The sequence below is a fragment of the Parambassis ranga genome, chromosome 2, assembly GCF_900634625.1.
Source record: "Parambassis ranga chromosome 2, fParRan2.1, whole genome shotgun sequence".
Taxonomy (NCBI): Eukaryota; Metazoa; Chordata; class Actinopteri; family Ambassidae; genus Parambassis; species Parambassis ranga.
Window position 1 is genome coordinate 26,985,003 of NC_041023.1, and position 19,384 is coordinate 27,004,386.

Here is a 19,384-nt window from a genome sequence, read left to right on the forward strand (position 1 = left end):
AGAAATCATTTGTGAATCCAATGTTCACCTTGGAAAAAAAGATCATCTGTAATGTGAAATATATCTGTAGCTAATGGGCAAATCATTGGCATGGCACATTGAAATAAGAGATAGGACAGATACTGCTTCAATGGAGTGCGCTTCATCTGAAGCTCGCCAGGCATCTGTCCTTCATTATCACTGCAGGCTTCTTTTAAAAAGGGACTGAGCAGAGGCAGAGGATAGAGGAACACAGCAGCACAGAGTGCTAGTAAAAAGTGGGACATGGATAATGGCCTCTGCTCCACAGGGGCATGCACACAGGAAGAACGGTCGCTTGGGTGCATTCAGTATCGTCCTATGAATGAAACATTCCCCTCTGATACTGTGGGATTGTTATATGTTGTTAGCAGTCACTCAGTCATTAATAACTAGGTGTTGTGTCAATATTAGTCTATGAACTCTTTAATGATGGAATGAAATGAATTTTCTTTTATTACATTACAGCACCCTTTGACCATCAATCTATTGAAGTTGTCCTTGAGTCCAAATGATTTTCATCATTTTTATTTAATTTACTGAATTCCAGAGGAGATCTGTTAGTGAAACACACAGGACATTCACAACAGCCTTTTACCACTTAACTACTATCAGATCATCGTTAGAAGAACTGCAAACAATTTGTGCCAGATTCAAACAAATTCTCTCAAGGTGTTCCTTAGGGGAATTTACTAATTCATCCTTGAATCCAAACTGAATGTTCGCAGCAATTTGGTTAAAAAAAAACCATCAAAGCATTTCTGAAATACTGTAGAGGCAAGATTGAATATCTCAGTAAATTTGACCCTAGACCACCACATTCTAATCAGTTTATTCTAGAGATACTCCATATAAGATAATGAATTGCATACGATGTATGTGCACACAGCTAGCATTTAAATTCAGCATCACAAATATTAGTTAAAGGTTAAATTGGAGCCAAACAAGACTTGAACAAGTGAATTTTCCCCTCATTATTGTGTCTGAAAAATATAATAATGTTGTAATGTGACAGAGTCCCTCAGAGCCTGACATTATGTTCGCTTCTCCTTTTAAACATCACTGGTCACCTGCTAAATGGGCAAGGACTAAATCACGTGACACAGATACAAGAAGTGACTGCTCAGTGAGTTTGTGATTTTCACACAGAGATTGTGGTAATAATCCTGTCTTTACTCCACCTTTGTTTACCACACTCACAAACCTAAAAAACTACCACCTTGATGCTGCCTCGATGCACACCTCAAAGGAAATGCCTGCCAGAGGTGTGCTTCCCATTTATTTTTGTCTGTGCCTGCTCACAGTTTCACACTGTGGTGCGTCTGTCCTTACAAATACTCCAATGTTTTGCTTCTGTGTATTTCACACAGAACAGTGAGGTGCACCAACAGCAACACAATGAACACGCTGTGTGAATAGGGCTTTGGTTTTAAGAGAATAAAGGCTCTCAGGAGATAATATGTTTGTGAATGTGACTTTTCAGTTCATCCTTGAGTTAGACGTTTTAAACATAGTTACGTTTGTGCAAAATTTGAATAATTCTGTCAAAACATTTGTTGTGTTTGTTTGTGACCTTTGATTTCAGATTGCTAAGTATTAATCAGTTAATCCTTGGATCTAAGTGAACATCTGTGATAAATCTGAAGAATTAGTGGTGCTCTAGAGAAGCATATGAGCCCATACCCAATGCCCAGGTCCTATAACGTATTACTCATGTCAATTACATGAGTGAAAAATGGTGTGAGGAGCAGGAGAGAAAATTGCGTAGTGCTGAATAACGACATAAACAACAGAAGAAATGTTCCGATATCAAAGGTGTCCACTTGAATAAAATAAAACCAAACACCCACTATACCACACACTATATATTAAAAATACAAACAGCTTTCAGCTCTGTACACACAGTGCCTGAAAAAGCACTCTGTCTGCTAAACAAATTGTCTACGGTTGCAGCGGGCAGCTCCCAGGTGGAAGTGAGTTTAGCTGTGTAAATAAAAAGCCAAGCATTGCTGAAAAAGTGCGTGCGTGATCAGCGACCCGTTGGCCGCATAAATCATGATAAGAAGGAAAAAATAAACACAACATAAACAACAAACAGCCTTTGCTTACTTGATGAGGGGCCTGCGGCAGAGCACCAGGGCGTCGTAAAGCAGGCACACTCCGAACACGGTGATGCCCGTCTCCTTGACCAGCATGGCGCAGGTGCCCAGCAGCAAGCTGACGAGCAGCGACCACGTCGATGCCGTGAAGGGCAGAGAGCCCTCGGAGGCACCGTCACCCACACTCCTAGAACAATAATACAGGAAGATGAGAGGATGGCTATAGAAAAAGTCAGAATGATCAATGACATTGGTGTTTAAAAGTAGGTAAACTTCTTTTAAAAAAAGCTAGCTGACATGTTTTTTTTTAACTCTACTTGTATGTATTTCATTAATATAACTATGTGCCATATAAAAATTGATATTTGCAACAGTCCCAGGAAAATTTTAGGATGTATTATGTAAAAAAACAAAAAAAATGGCTTAAATTTGACCTATTACATCAGTTACATGTGTAGCACACACTGCTGGATGTGTGTGGAATGCTGTTGGTGCTACAGAGTCATCTTACCTAATATAGGAGAGGAATGTCAGCAAGAAGAGCAGACAGGCCAAGACGTCAGCCCTGCCCACGATACCAGACACCTGCAATACACACACATACACAGATTTAACAGATTACTCATGTGCCGGACAGCCCTGTTGAGGAAACGCTGCAGGATGTCCATGAGGGGCCCATTATGTTGCTATGTTACAGTGAGGAACACAGCCTGACAGGCTGCACATCACAGTCTCTGTAATGTCTCAGACAAATTCTTGTTCAAACCAGACCCTGACAGCTACATTTACTGTGATTACAGCGTGGACAGGTACCTATTATCACAGCCAACAACAGCTTTTTTTAAAACAGCATGTTATCTAGTGACTTATGTGACTTGGTGGTCATGTGTAGTAACAGCTCCTATGTATCTGCAGCATATACTGTATGGCTATAAGCTTCAGGTGTTACCTGCACCCTCTAAAATATGTTTGCTACTAATACTGGGTGTGTTAACATCATAAACAGATAAATATGTTTAGAGAATTTGAAACGGATGCAGAAATATTCTCTCTAAAAATATGTTTCTATTAAGGGTTATGTATGCCATATTGATATTGTATATATTCAAGTGGATAGAAACAAACAAAATGACAACAATGTTAAGATTATGAACCAGTTATAACTGTGCTAGTTTTTATATTAGGTATTACAATTAAAGTGTGCATATTTTCCTTACTGAGGCCACAAAAACTGTTTCCTGACATGCTACCTACTCGTTTAAAAAATCCTCAGCTGTTTCATGGGAGTGGTCTTAGGCTATCAGATGATCCAGTTGCTCGTTTCCTTATGATATCTCCTGACAAGCATTCTTTTAAATGCTTCAGTCTAAGGGCTGAGTATCCAGTGGTGTCTATATATACTGTGTACTGTAGCCAATAATCACAATGTAATATAATCCCCCATAAAAATGAGTGTCAGTCCCAAAAATCCATATTGGCTGCTACAGTGCAAAAGGAAGAAATGACTATAGGCTTAAAAGGGGTCTGTTCCAGTTAATAATGGCTATATTTGTAACATCTGATAATGTCAAATGACATTCACTGAGCTCAATGAATTCTGCTGTTGTTACTTTAGTATGTTGTCTCATATGTGACAGTACTTGACAACTCAACTGTACCATGTGACTTCATGTAAGCAGAGGATTGTGGTTAGGAAAAGCTGGAAAGGTGTGCTGCTAGGAAGGTACCCAATACAGTAAAACACCCTGGCACATCTTATATACTGTATACTAAGTATCTGGACACACTGTATTTATATGGCATAAGGCATTCTAAAGGGTACAATCTTTCAACAACAGCTGACTTCACTGTCCCAGCTGTTTTTAGTTATGAGGCGTAGTCACACTTCTTGACTAAAAACACTGCATATCTTGCATTGATTTTTCTCCTTTATAGCACACTAAGACATGATTTATGGGGAATTTCTGCATGCTTATTTAGTGTGTCTGACCAGCTGAGCTGCCTGGCTGACACCACCTGCTGTAAAGTACAGATTAGACAGGCCTGAGCCAGGGGAATAAACATTTTATACCCAGACGCCTAATGCTACTCAGCTTTGAATGCTTGCTAGGTTTGTCTGCTCCACAGCTGAAAGAGTTCAGGATGTATTGCAGCCTCCTATCAAGGGAGTAATAGACAGTAAGTGTGCTATATCTTCTAAAAATTTACTCCATTAAGCTGACGTACGATATCATCCAATGGGTTTTTTGTGTGTGTGGTGGAGCGGCAGTCAGCCGCAGCCTGGCAGGGCAGCAGTAAACATGACCAGCAGGCACTGATGAATAGCAGGCTGGGAGGAAGGTGAGGATAGAGGTTCAGTGAAGGGAAGGAGCAGGGATAGAGAAAGAACAGGCAGAGAGGGAAGAGGAGGGTGGACTTTCATGTGATATTTTATTTTAAAAAAAGAGCAAAGGAAGTTCAGTGACTCCCACACACAAAAGCAAAACAACAGGAGAGACATATTAAATTACATCAGGATCAAATTAGACCTGGCTAGAAGACGCCAAAGCTTTTGGTGCCAAGGTATTCAATGCCAAAGTCTGTAATTGAATGCCTTAGGTTGTATTTAGGCTCCACAGGGATTAAAGCCAATGCTGGGAGAATTATACAACAAGTACAATTGATTATGAACAGAGGAACAATTCACACAAAAAACATAGAATTAATATGTTGCTCAAAAGGCCAGCAGAAACAGTGGCAGGAAAGAAAAATGACTTGTCCGATCTATTGCTCTTCAACTCGACAGATTATCCATCTGCGACCAGATGGGGCTACATGACTTGAACCTGAACTCTGAACAAGGGAGTGACTAAGGTCAGCAAGGATTGGCTGAGGCCTTCATTGTGGCTTTGACTTTTATACAGTTGGGAGATGTCTGCACATTCTAATAATTGAAAAAGTAACCCAAACCAGTCAAAAAACAAGTTTAGAGACAAAAAAAAACAGAAAAAAATGAATTTGGCCATTGAGTGTGGTTAAAATTTATACTAAATTTATATTAAAAATCATTAAAAAGCAACCGTGCAAAATTCATTTCAAGGTTATCCTGGGCCATATTAAGTCAGTTGCAAATGGTATTCAGCCATGTACACCCCTGCCTGCCCTGTAAGCAAAATGACCAGGATCCAAATTAGTCTGCACCCAAAACCTTCTCTTTTATAATCCTCTCAAAGGATTTCATAACCACAGAATGTAGTTTTCATCCATCTTTCCTATGTAAAACCGCTTTTAAGGGCACAGTGGGTGTTAACTTGTTAAAGGCTGATAATCAATCCAAGCTGAAAACAGGAGAAAATGTTACACGTCTGTGAAAAACGAACTCAGTTTTCCTTAATATCACAAAAACCACAAAAAAAGTTTTGCGTTTGCTAAAGTCCTTCCGTCATCAGTTTTAGAAAACATTGCTTGTCAGGAACACCACATAAAAACACAGCAATCAGTGACATCGCTGCAGATATTGAGTCTTTGACTACTGATGGAGAACACCTGCTGTGTTTACTGCTCAGCCTCTTTATGGATGAGTATTCTAAAGAAGCTGCTGGCATGCAGAGATCTTCTTCATTAAATGTGACACTGTGCATGACTAGGTTGGATATAAAGCCTGATGTTAGTTCTCAAATAATTATATCACTATATATAAGTATAAGGGCTGGACCCAAATATTAGGCTATCCAGATATTTGTTGGTGGGTATCTACTTTTCAATTTTAGTAAAACATGTTTCCCATTAATTCTGATAATATAACTACAGTATTGTAAAAGTGCAGAAAAGGCTGGATACCGGCATAAATATTGAGTTTTCAGCTGAATAAATTTGTGTCAGCTTACACCATGCTATCCCTTTACATGCAACACACACTATTTGTGGGGATTAGATCAAAATTCAGATTAGAACTCAACATTTTTATTCATTTTTTCTTAAATCAACTTTTCATTGATGCTTAATTTAGCATAAAGCTGGAAACAGCTAGCCTACATCTGTTCAATATTTCACCTGCCAACACCTCTGTGGTTCACTAATTAACACATAATTGTCTATACTTGTTAGCCAAAGAAGGTTAGATCAGTCTGCTGGTTGCCTGGTAACCTAACAGTGACAACAACACTACAGCTACTATATCAGCATCTAGCTAGAATACGCCACTGCTCTGTTTTTATTCTGATACATGAATGACGCTAACAACATTACAATGATACACAATGTCCTATCACCAACACAGTAAAAAAAGCCAGCAGCCTCTGAGTATTTACAGAGGAAGGGGTGTGTCTCCCTCAGCTGGAAGCAGCTGCAGCCTTATGGAAAGGAGGAGTTGTGGCTTTCACACTACACTCACTGGTTTTGAGCTTTTGCTTTGGTGTGTGTGTGTGTGTCTGTGCTGCATTGTGGAATTTCTACAAAATAGGCAGAACTGTCTATCAGGCATATGTCTCTGTAACACCCACACAAGTTGCCTAAACCTCGTGCAATCAGTAAGATGAAAGGAGATTATTTACAACTTTAAGTGGATGGCCTTTGTAGGGTGTGTGTGTGTCATGACATGCATAGTTTAGACACACACACACACACACACACACACACTTTGAGAGGCCAGCATGGTTGGAGATGAAAGGCGAGAGAACATGGGATGAAGTTAGAGATGAAGAGTGATGGAAGGAGAGGTAGAGAGGAGCAAGATGAAAGGATGAGCAAGGAGGGGGGAGGTGTAGTAAGAGAGCACAGGGTAGATGTGTCTCTCTGCATGAATAAAATATCAGTATGTGTACCCTCTCTCTGTATAAATATACACATACAGGCAAACACACATAAACATAATGAATAATAATAATACTATGTTTGGAAAGCAGGCAGCAGTAAACAGATTATTCTGCCTGAAGCTGAGGAAGAGGAGATGCTGTCAAAGTTGCTCGGTGCATTAGGTGCAACCAACACACAGAGTCCTAAAAAAGCATGTGTTGACAACATGTGATGCCTTGCCTGTATTGACAGGCAGCCTGGAGAAATCAAACTGCCATTTCTGCCATTACACCTCATCTCCAGCTCCAACCCTCCTCCTCCAATAGCATCACTCCTTTCCAACACACAAGGTCATATAATATGCTCAGAACTACATTTCTATAAGAATGCTGTGTAAATATATAAATACAATGCTCACAACAATTGAGGGAACACTTAAGTAACACAATGTCAATCACACTTCTGTGAAATCAGCCTGTCCAGTTAGGATCAACACTGATTGTGAATCAGTTTCAGCTGCTGTTGTGCAAATGGAACAGACAACAGGTGGAAATGAGAGGCAGTTATCAAGACAGCCCCTATAAAGGAGAGGTTCTGCAGGCGCTGACCACAGACAATTTCTCATCCTTTCTGTCTGATGTTTGGTCACTTCTGCATTTTGTTGTGCTCTCAACCCTAGAGGTAACACTAGTGTCTACAACAATGTGAATGAACAAGGAGAAATGTATAACACTATGCTGTGGAGTTTGATAAATTTGCGAATTCACCAAGCATGGTCTGATAAAGGGTCCATTGGTATTGATATAAATCAGGGATCCATCTTTGCTTTTTTTAAACTGTCTCTTGATGGCAGTAAAATAAAATAAAAGTTTTCTGGAGTGCCATTTTACTGCAATCAATGGGTTTACAGGAGGCTTTTAAATTGTAATTGAGATGTAATTGCGGATTAAAAAAAAGCCGATGTGGAGGCAGCCAGTGTGACAAAGGAAGAGGAGGAGAGAAACATACCTATTTGTCTGGCTGTCTCACTTGTCTCCTCTCTCTCCCTCTAATTCAGGACAATTACATAATTCAGCAGGAATCTGAGCTGGGCTGCAGCTGCCTCTCTGCATCCAAACCCCAGCACAGGGAGAGAGGAAGTGTAAAAGTACAGCTCAGTTAAACACACCCAAACACACACACACACACACACACACACACACACACACACACACACACACACACACACACTGTGAGTGTTTTGCAGGCAGCATGTCACCCTGGGCACATTCTAGAAAGAGTTGTGTACGTCGGGTCGCCTGTCCGTCGGCTCTGTTTGTCCTGGCCTTCACCAGCAGTCCAGAGACAGCTGTATTTTGAGAGTGTGTGTTTGTGTGTTGGCCCTGAGCAACACGGCACACATATGGCTGACGGGATCCACACATGGCCAGCTTCTATCAGCTGAAAGAGGAGAAGAGGTATGGAAGAATGGAGGCTTTTCAGCTCTGAAACAGGAGCCTCATTCACTGGATATGGACCGGCTGACTCCCTGCCAGACCAGGCATTTTGGACACAGACAGCTTTACTTGGTGTCTCATTGACCCTGGTTCTATTGAGGTTCAGTTTTTTCCCAACAAAATAACAGAAGAAAAAAGAAAAGAGCCCCCTCTAAAAGTATCCTTATTTCAAATCAAAGTCCAAATCAATAAAAGGAGGAAAAAGATGCAGACGGTAATTAGAAAGAGGGATGTCTGATGCCAGATTGGGGTACTGCACAATATCAGAGCACAACAAGAGCTTTATCTGAACAGTGAGAGACAGAACAATAACAAAATAATGCTGCGAAATGCATTAAAAACGTTATACATTAATTCTCATTTTCAAGAATGAAATAAGTATTTGATCTCTTCTCAAAACGTGCTTTAGTACTTGGTGGTAAAGCCTTTGTTTCAGTCACAGAGGTCAGACGTTTCTTGTAGCTGGCCACAGGGTTTGCACACATCTCAGGGGGGATTTTGTCCCACTCCTCTTTGCAGATCCTCTCCAAGTCATTAATGTTTAGTGGCTGATGTTTGGCAACTGGAACCTTGTGCTCCCTCCACTGATTTTCTATGGGATTAAGGTCTGGAAACTGACTAGGCCACTCCAAGACCTTAATATGCTTCTTCTTGATTAATTCTTTGTTGCCTTGACCATGTGTTTTGGATCATTGTCATGCTGGAATAATCTTGTCCCTGACATCCTTGGAAAGCTCCTTACCTGTATAAAATACATCTGGGGGCAGAAATCTTGCTGATTGATAGTTAAAATACTTATTTCATTCATGAAAGTGAGAACTTATTTCTGGATTATTAAACTATTATTGGAAACATAGGATGGAGGATTATCTGACTTGTGCATTGGGTTTCAAATACAGTGGCAGCATCCTTTTGCTGCTGATCTTTAGCAAACCCACAGTCAGGTGTAGTCCATCATTTAGTGACTGTAGCTAATGATATCAGTCATCAATTAACTAAAAGCCATCAATTTCAGTCTCAACAAAGCATCCCTGATACCATTTACTCATATCCACTGATGCAGGCTCACCAGCGCCAAACAAGCTTTCATTAATTTTTCTAGTTTATAACAGACATAATGAAATAACTGTGTGTTTAGACAAAAGCATCTACGGCAAAAACAAAAAAACTAGCAATTCAGAGGATTGGCAGCAGCTTCCATTTAGAAATGCAGAACAACCTTGAATCTTTCTCCTGGAAGGGTTCCTAAGGCATTTCAAATTGGATGAACAAGGACAGAACTGATTGGAAAGAGAATACAAGTTGGATTTGTGTGTAATCACCTGGCTAAGAAGTGTGTGTCTGCAGTCTGAGTGTATGTCTCTGCCAATCTCATTCCTTATCACAATATGAGAAATGAACTCCATCTGGCCCTAATGACGCAGCCTGTTTATACTGAGCTACAGTCTGGGAGTCATCAGTGTGTGTGGGTGTGTGGGTGTGCATACAGACCAGTTTCCATCCACTTTGTTCCCTCTTGAAAATATTGGTATTTGATGGAAACTGGACTTTTGTCTAAAATGTGCACATTTGGGCTGAATCATGAATCCTATTCCAGTTAGCAGGAGGTGCAAAGATTCTACATGCTCAGGCTGGTGTCAAATTAGACGTCTTCTCACCTCACTGTTGGCACAGAGTGGGAACATTGCTTTTGCATTGTAAAGGTGTTGTTTTGAGAAGGTGCAGTATAGTTTTGTGTTGGTGCTACGTAGAGTTTTGAAGATACACGTCTACCTGTTGTAGCTATTTTTAACCCAAAGGAAGCGGTGTCAAAAATATGTGAAAAAACAGGGCCGTGGGCTGCTTGGTTCGTGTGTACTGTCATTGCTTTTACGTGCTGTATGATACACACACTTTTCAGTGTAAACTTCACTGCACTTGTCCCTGTTCTAGCTTTGAGACAACTTTTCAACCAATCAGCATTTGGTATATGATGTGATAACGTAAGGGTAACAACACTGCAAATGGAATATTAGAAATGTGAAACTTGATATAAATATACAAACCTAGCCTCAACTGCCAGCCCTCCCTCCGCTCTCACTGTCACTTCAACCCCAACTGTTTGTGCCTGTTCTGGCACATTGACTGGCATGCTGGGAGATGAGCAGGGAAATCAAACTCTCTCCTCTGCCGGCCTGGAGACTTTGAGACCTTATTTCTAACTCCTTCACGCTTCCTGCTCTCACACTCTTCTCTGTCGTGTTGTGTTGCTTCCTTTGCTCCCAGCTCTCTCTCTCTCTCTCTCTCTCTCCTGTGCTCGTGCCTTCCTCTTCATGTCTCTCTGTACAGGGAGTCAGGAGAGGGCCCTGGCAGGAGGCCTGTCCTGTTACAACCCCTGCTGCTCCCTATTCATCCCTCCCTCTACACCTGCCTCTCGCTTTCTTTCATCAGCATCCTCGACAGAAACTCATGCATTTCTGTTCCTCCGCTCCACTCTTCCTCCACATACACACACATACACACACTGCTCTGCTTCATCCACCCTCCCCCTTCCGCTCATCCACACTATAATTTTCTGCAGTGCTCATGTAGCGAACATCTGAGCCTTTTATTGTCATCTCACCTGTTGGAGCAGAAGAGACGAATAATAATGCTCTGCTTTGCATATATTTCACAACTTGCACAACTTGACTCACCACTTTTCAGAGTCAGATAAGGGGAGATGCTGCCCTTTGGGAATCACACAGAAAGTAGAGCAGAGGTTGTAAATGGCAAGAGGCTGACATACAAGGACACAAAAGACTCGGAGGGTTGAAAGAGTGTGATACAATGCTGATCGTAGAGGTCTGCTCTGTTGCTCAAAGCTTTTTTTTCTGTCCTTACTCAAAGGAACTTCTTCAGGGTGCAATTTTGTTATATAAAAGGTGCTGGTGCTTGGTACAGATGTGTATAGATATATATATATATAGATATATATATATAGATATATATATACTTTGTTTTTACTTTTTGTTTTTACATTTTATACCTTCTCACAGTTACAGAAAAAGAACTGTTGAATAGGTATGAGGTAGCACTGTGTTCCCAATTGGAAGCAGTAGTACACGAAACTCAACTGGGACAAAACCAGCAGAGCCTGAGGGAGATGTCGTCTGTGTTTAGACTCTGAATAAATTCTGAATCAACTCTAGCATAAATTCTGTTTTTTTAATCAAGCTGAATTTCAAATAAAAATAAAGGCACTTTCATTTAAAAATCAGTAAGGCTACGGGCTACAGTATAAATACTGAGTGTGATTACTGTACGTTCAGGTGATGTACAAAAGGTTTTTAGGTGGTGCACAACTTAACTGATGAAACCTGGCAGGGTAGATGTTCCACTTCATCACTGTGTCAGGCTGAAACATGGCGACCCCTGTGTGAAACTCCCAAAGACTCAACTAGATGTACTGATTGCAGGTGAGGAACTATTAAATGGTTACTGGTAGTTCAAAGCTGCTTTTGTAGCTTATCTGGTGGCTACGGGGCATTTAGCATAAGAACTGTGAAAGTAAGGGGAAATATAGGCTAAAACGCTCCGAATTTAGAACAGCATTACTCCTGCATCCATGACACTAATTATACTATTAAATACATTACTGGAGTGTGTATATGGACAAACTGTGATGTCAGATTTCAGCTGGCAGCATCATAGTCCAGGTAAACTCTTGTTTACCACAGACAGGTTAAAAAGGTAAAGCATTAAGTCAGCACCCTCTTGTCATTCTATGTGATCACTTCCTCAACTGTGGGAAATAATTAAAAATAAGTAGTATAATTAAAAACTAGTATAAAAATTATTTCCTCACCTCGATAGAGACTAAATCCATGGACATTTTGACATGGAAGTCTATGGGAATTGACTTTCTGAGCCAGCCCATGCTGGCTTCATTACTCATTACTCAGCCCTTGAGGTTACCATTTGAACTAGGGGAACTGTGACTTACAAAAATTTGAGCAATATCATCCGCCACAGACTCAAGAATAAATAAGCTCATGTCTTACTGAGCATATATTTGTGACAGCTGTAATTCTCTGTTGTTTACTGCTTTATCTCTTTATAACGCACATAAGGAGAAGCTTAGAAACAATTGTTAGCTTAGCAACATTAGGGCTGTAACAACCCTAAATTCTATTGCACAGGACTGTATTGAACAAATATAAGACATTCTTAATGCTTGCAGAAGAAAATTACTTATTAATATTACAAATATTAAAAAATTAAAATAAGAAAGTCGTTAGTCGTTAGACACACCTGGCCCAGTCAGCCAAATCATCACAGGTAAGTATGGAAACATTTAGTGCTATTGTTTTTTCAAGTTTTTACCCAGACCCACCCACATAGGTCTGTAACCACATATAAACCATGCTTCCCCACCAAACAGTTAGAACTGATGAAGCTGCTTGGATGAGCAGCGAAACGTCTTCTAGAAAACTCTACAAGTCCAAATGCCTTGCTTCAATCTTCTCTACGTATGATGACCTGGATGACTGAGAATCTTCATCATTATAAAATAAGAAACAAAAATATTTTTTTATATTACAACAGAAGGATTATACATAAAAAATGAGGCCTTTTTTTAAATAATCCAACAATCCAATCCTGCCACCTGTCGCCTTTATTTCTTGTCCCATCCCAGTCAGAGTATGAATAAATCACATCCTGCAGGAATCCCACAACTCATGGAAATCCAGATAAATTGCCAACCTATATTACATTCACTCCAGTATTGTATTTCCCAGACTGTTTTTTGGGCAAGACCAGTTGCCACTGCTGAAATTTCCTATACTTCCTCAATGCCATACCAAAATCACAAATACACACACAGAATTAGGTCTCACTGGCTCTTATCTAGTGCATCCAAATCGTACCAAATTAGATCTAAAGGGCATCTAGCCACCTCATTATATATATAGCCTTACTGAGTTTCCGTCTTTGACAAAAGCTGCAGAAATACACAGAGTGAATTTTTACAAATGTCAATGGTGAAGCATCTAAACAAGTCAAGGTAAGTGGTCAGTTAATCCAGCGTAAAAGTGGCTGCACAATGTAATCCATGTTCTGTGCTAATATTTTCACATTAAACACATATAAACTGCACATCTGTTTAGCCAGATGTGTATCACATTACAGAGGTCTGCAGAGAACACTGCCACATCTATGAGGAAGGCATCCCATGTGATCGGAATATGTATAAAACTAATTACAGTTCTTAGCACACACTGTTTTTAAATTTAAGCATAGGTGTATTACATTGGGCCTGTAATACATTGCGCCCCATTAACTTGCATCATCTGTGCAAACAAAACAAACTTCAAGGTTTTCCTTATTTCTCACTTTATCTATTTGCTGTTAATGTTTCTAACTTGGAAATTAATGAAGCAAAAAATATGCACAGAAGATGTGAAAACAAAACAGGACTCATTTGTTTTAAGCTATTCCACCACACGGAAATGTGGCCCTGTTTGCCTGTCTGTAGCATCATTTTAATTGTCATTTATGAGAGTGGTGGGGAGGCTGCTGCATGATCACAGCTGATGAATATGGGCGTGTGTTTCCAGGGATCTAAATGTCATTGCTCTCATAATAATTATTTGTATAGACTGTGAAAGGTCAAATTTTCCAGTTGGAGAGACAGAAACTACTTATCATGCTTATCTTATTTTAAAACTTTTCCAATACAGTATAAGGGTGCAAACACAGGCTTAATGAATTACATCATGCAATCTGATGTGTGTCTCGTACTCACAGCCTCAGTGTGGACAGGGTGCACAGCAAAGAGGAGTGCCGTGACGAAGGCCAGGAGTGGGTTTTCGAACACGTAGCGTTCACACGTGTACATAAGCAGGCAGGTTACGGCGCAGTGTAAACACACGTTGACCATGTGGAAATAAAGAGGTGTCATACCGCCCAGCAGGATGTTTAATCTGATAGAGAGAAAGAACAGAGCATTATCTGAGTGTGTAAATGATATTTGAAATGCCAAAACGAGATTAACGAGCTGATGAATGGATAAGTGCATTCATTGTCCTTCATTTTCTCATTACCCGTAACCATATGTAAACAAATAAGTGGTCAATCTTATCTAAAATTTGGCTATGGATTTATGGTGTGAATCTCTAAAGTAAATTACATTTCCTGGATAAGGTGATTGTCTTATAATCCTGAACAGAATCTCAATCCATTTTCCACAGTGCCATGAATTTCAAATGAAAAAAGAATGATTGCTTTGGGAGAGACTGCCGGATTCCAGACACCAAATCACATCCTGCTTAACATCTTCCAGCCACTAATCCCTCACAGAGGAATAACAGAGAGATATGCAATTTTCACCTAGTTTATCATAATTGGTATTAGGCTGTAACCATTCCCCTCTCCGCACGACAGAATATCAACAACCTGATAAGAGCTAGCCTAGGAAGTGTTTTCAGTGGTTCAGGTTTGTATAAAACATTTTCTAAGACAATACAGCATGTATTTAAACCAGCAAGTCTATGAGATTAACTTTGATTTGAGCTTGTACAGTTCACAAAAAGCATGAGCACTGTCAAAGTCTTATAAAAATCAGAGCTCAAAGTGGCACACTGCATGTGACACTAAAGATTTCCGATGCACCGTTTCCACTACTGGAAACTTTCTGAACAGGCTAAATGGAATAATAAAATGTTTTAGTGACAAAGTAAAACAAAGTTATTTTCCCTAAGGGTAAATGTTTCTATATGTGAAATCCACCTTTAAGGAAATAAACCAGATAATAGAAGCTGAACAGAACTCCTTATCTCTGATTATAATTAGTTCTAATGGGGTCCTCTGTGTGCCCTCATCCAGGCCGTTAAGTGATGAAGGAGACTGTGGCCTCTGCTATCCCTCTTCAATTCATAATTCAATGAGGAGGATTGATAAAGCCTGCTGCAGCTTGTAGAGGGAAAGCATTAACCCTCACCATTATCTCAGCCTGACCTTAGCTGATGCTGATCTGCCCTCATAGCTGATGCTGAGATGAGTGTGGAGCAAGTGAAGGGCTGTGAGATGAATTTCCCAGAAGCCCAGGAAGAGTCCTAACCCGCAAGGTGAAAGCTTTAGAGGAATGTAAATTTCTCATTTGATGCTCATGTGCTTATCCAAAGAGACTCCCAATGAGGGAGCAGGCTGGGGTTCAGTGTGCTATTAAAGGACATTTTGGCAGTAGGTTTTGCTGCATGCATACTGCATGCTGGAAGAATCTCAACCATGACCTCTGTGTGATTGGCCTGTGTAAGCTCTCACACATGAATAATAATGAGCCTGGGTCTTCTGGGTGACTTGCAAACTCATTCATATCATTACAATTAGCTTATACGAATTTACAGCTTAGTAAGAGATAGCCTTTAAAGAACTTGATATGTGATCAGTGTTTGTCAATGGCTGACAGACACATTTCTAATATGCCATCTTCAGAAGTTGAGATCTCTTAGATGGGCTGTAGGGATCGTTTTTAGTTGCAGATGACAACTACAAACGATGTGTGTGTGTGTGTTTGTACGTGCATCGTGCCTCTGTGCGCAGACAGCAGTGGTGAAATCTAAACTATGCAGACAGAAATGACATGCTGCCATGCAAATAAGATAAATAACACAAGCAGTTTAGTTTGTTTAATAAAAGAATACAGTGTAGACCTGTTTATAGAAAAGGTTATCTTAAATGGCTTCTGTTATGATCTGGCACTACATAGAAATTAAAAAGAAATGAAATTGACTTGACATGATATAACGATAACAATGATAATGATAACTGATTCTTAAATATGTTGAATGTTGGATAAATAGGCTTTGTATTTTATTCTCATCTGGTATTTCCAGAGTGTTAAAAGTAGAAAAAACCTCAACAATGTGAACCCAACCGAACCGTGGATGGTAACGAGTCACAAAATAAAAAGATGCTGCTTTATTGCAGATTGTTCACAGTGTTCTATCGGCTGCATGCATGGATGTTAGAGGAGCAGTATGTTCAATATCAATTCTGGGTCGGATGCATCTCTTTCACCGAGTTATTTAAAGCACTCCATTTGAAGTGCACCACTGGCAGCCATGTAACCTAAAACTTTTATCCTACCCCTTTCTTCCAACAAGAATCAGGACATCCTCCCAATAAACAGACAAAAAGAAGGGGAGGGTAGAGACAAGGTGTAAAACTTTACTTTTTGGCATTGGGGCCAACAGCTTAACTCTTTACCATTTTCATTCAGAAAATTACTACTACTTGAAGTCGCAAGAATGATTTTTTACACTGGTATGCCACAAGAGCTGATGATTTTTTACTTGTGGCTGGTGTAAAACCACACTACAACCTGAGCCACAGACCCCAGATAATTGTTCCAAACATATGTGCTTATGCTTCAAAAGCTAGGGAGCACATTTCACAGTTTGCTTTCAGAAGTTGTTGCACAAAATTGCTGAATTTTATAAAAAAAAACTTTATCAAATCTGACTGATAAACCATTAGCTGGAGAACTTTCACTGGGAAAGCTGCAGTCCTGGCTATGGATCCATGTCTAGATGTCTAGTTTTAATAAATAAAAATAAATGTGAGTTACCTATAGCAGGCACACTTTAACTTAAGCTACCCAATACAGTCAACTTAGGAACTCAGGAATTTAGAGTGACAATTTCAAATGTAGTTGCAAGGCGATTATAGTGAGGAGACCACTTCATTAAAGTGTGTGATAGGGTAACAAAACAGTGTTTTGTGTGGGCTGCATGCATTAAAAAAAGCTAAGCCAACTGTGTATTGTTTCAAACAAAAGCAATTAAAGCTGAAAACTGACACATTATATTTCAAACTCAAGACATCACCATCCAGATCGTCAGGCTGGAAGATTTCCAGCATGACAGCACAGCTGACAGCATTAATTAGTAAATCTGACTGGTTTGTCAGCACTGTCTCTAACAGTGAGCCATGCTAGTAGAGTCACAGCTGCAGCTGTGTTCACCATTAATGGGGGAGTCATAATTATGTCTTACTTTCCTGAAAAATTACTTTATTCAGAGGATTGTGAAAAATGAGGTTCCCTTGCTCTATTGGTGATAAAAATTCATTTATGATTCAACTTTTTCCATTCATATGAATACCAATACCTGGGCTTTGTTTATCGGCACCACCATACACCATACTCTTTGGCTCACTCCATGTTTCCCTGTGTGTTTTTAGGTCATCTCTACTGGCATACTGCATGTGCTGCTGATACATGTTGCAGTATGCACGGCAAATATATAGAAATGAAGTGAAATGATCAACGCCATGGTAGCAAGGCCGTGGTCAATGGAGCTCATTCAGTAACAGACTCCTAGTCCCTCGCGGCAACACAGAGAGACACAGGAAATCATTCCTGCCTGTCGCACTTACACTACAGAATGCTGTACTGTAACAGTCACACAGACATGTACACGGGTAATACATAATTGTTCTTGTATGTTCTTTTATATCATGCTCTTTACCGTGTAAAGGTGTGGTAAATATGTTTCCTTTAGATACAGCTCAGGGATTGAGATGTTACTTAGATATTTTTTTATATATTTTAAATCTATGCCATCATTCACTTCTTGTACGTAACAAAAAAGAATTTGCTCCCTTGGGGATAAAAAAGGACATCTGATTCTGAATATCACGGCCAATATCGGATATTAATATCACTGCCCTCTTTATTAGGTAATAAAGATGTCCATAACTCATGGAGTGAAAAATCCTTCTCCTTTTTCAGGGTTCATGTCCTGGAGTGCCCATGTAAGGATTTACAGCAATGCATTATTTCCATGGGAGACATTTGGAGTAATTCAATCTAAAAGACATTACAGAATTCAATTCAATTACACTTAATGCTCGACTGGTGAGGCAGTAGCTTTATGTATGTAGACTGAGTCCAAGTCCCGAGTCTAGTTTCCAAGTTCCAAACACAACAGAATTTTGTCTTTGTAGGTAATATTGTGATGAATTAATTTTTTTAATCAAACCTAGAGCTGACCACCAGAGCACAGATTTCTCATTATTAGTCTTAAATTGTCCATCTCATACAAAATTAATCGAATGTTTGTGCACAATCACAGAGGACAACATGACAGTAATGACAAGTAAAGACAAAGATGACCTCAATATGTGAATCCAATTACATCCAAGGAAGCACTTTCATTATATGCAACAAAAGCAAGAGTGTTTCAAAACAGCTGACATTGCTTGTATCTGATCTAAATGTCTAAAGAAAGGAAAGGCTTGATAGTTTATTTCCAGTCATAAAGCTTAAAAGTTTGATGAGGTTGCCCCAAATTTTGATAAATATGTTAAAAATATTTACAGCAAGCAAAACATTGTCGGTGATCCAAAGCTTCTACAGAGACTCTGGAATAACTCAATATATCTAATGCAGAAAAAACATGTTAACAGTCACTTATTTATAAATATTTATACTATTACACTGTAAAACTAAAATATATGACTCAAATACACAAATGAATCAGATGAAATTGAATCACACAAACAGTAAAGAAGGTATCGACCAAAAATACAAGTGTATTCCATAAACATATTAAAATATATATTAAGATAAATATTTGGGTCTAATCAGAGCTACTTAAAATAGAGCTGCTCTCCCTGGCTGGCTGGCAGAAGGTCCTGACCTGCCTGAGGAACTAAATCTCAGTGGACCAGAAGCAGCTGGGGGTCCCCCAGGAGGAGCTACAGGAAGTTGCAGGAGACAGGGACGTCTGGGCGTCTGCTACCATGAACCAACTGCCCCTGATTATTTAGAGCCAAGTTTCTACATATTTCTCTGCTGTTTTATGCCACAGCATGCTGTCAGAGACAGGCAGGATGAAACGCAGGTGAGAGTGGAACAGTCGAGGTACAGTACACAGAAGGCAGTCCGCGAAAGCAACAGTGTCCAGGGGGATAAGGCAAACTCACAGAGAGAGGTCCAAGGCAGTCTATTAACAGAGATCAGTCCAACAGGGT

General features: G+C 39.8%; 1 protein-coding gene across 6 annotated transcripts in view; it reads right to left on the reverse strand.

Moving 5' to 3' along the window:
- tmtc1 (transmembrane O-mannosyltransferase targeting cadherins 1) overlaps window positions 1–19,384 on the reverse strand; it is a 91,883-nt gene that overhangs the window by 64,386 nt on the left and 8,113 nt on the right. For all 6 annotated transcript variants that reach the window (XR_003670206.1, XR_003670208.1, XR_003670210.1 and 3 more), the window contains exons 2-4: window positions 14,154–14,331; window positions 2,629–2,702; window positions 2,128–2,304 (exon numbers count right to left, since the gene is read on the reverse strand). Coding sequence is in view for 1 of the 6 variants with exons in the window: in XM_028399639.1 (XP_028255440.1) it covers window positions 2,128–2,304; window positions 2,629–2,702; window positions 14,154–14,331 (429 nt within the window). In the remaining 5 variants the exon portion in view is untranslated. The remainder of the gene's footprint in view (window positions 1–2,127; window positions 2,305–2,628; window positions 2,703–14,153; window positions 14,332–19,384) is intronic.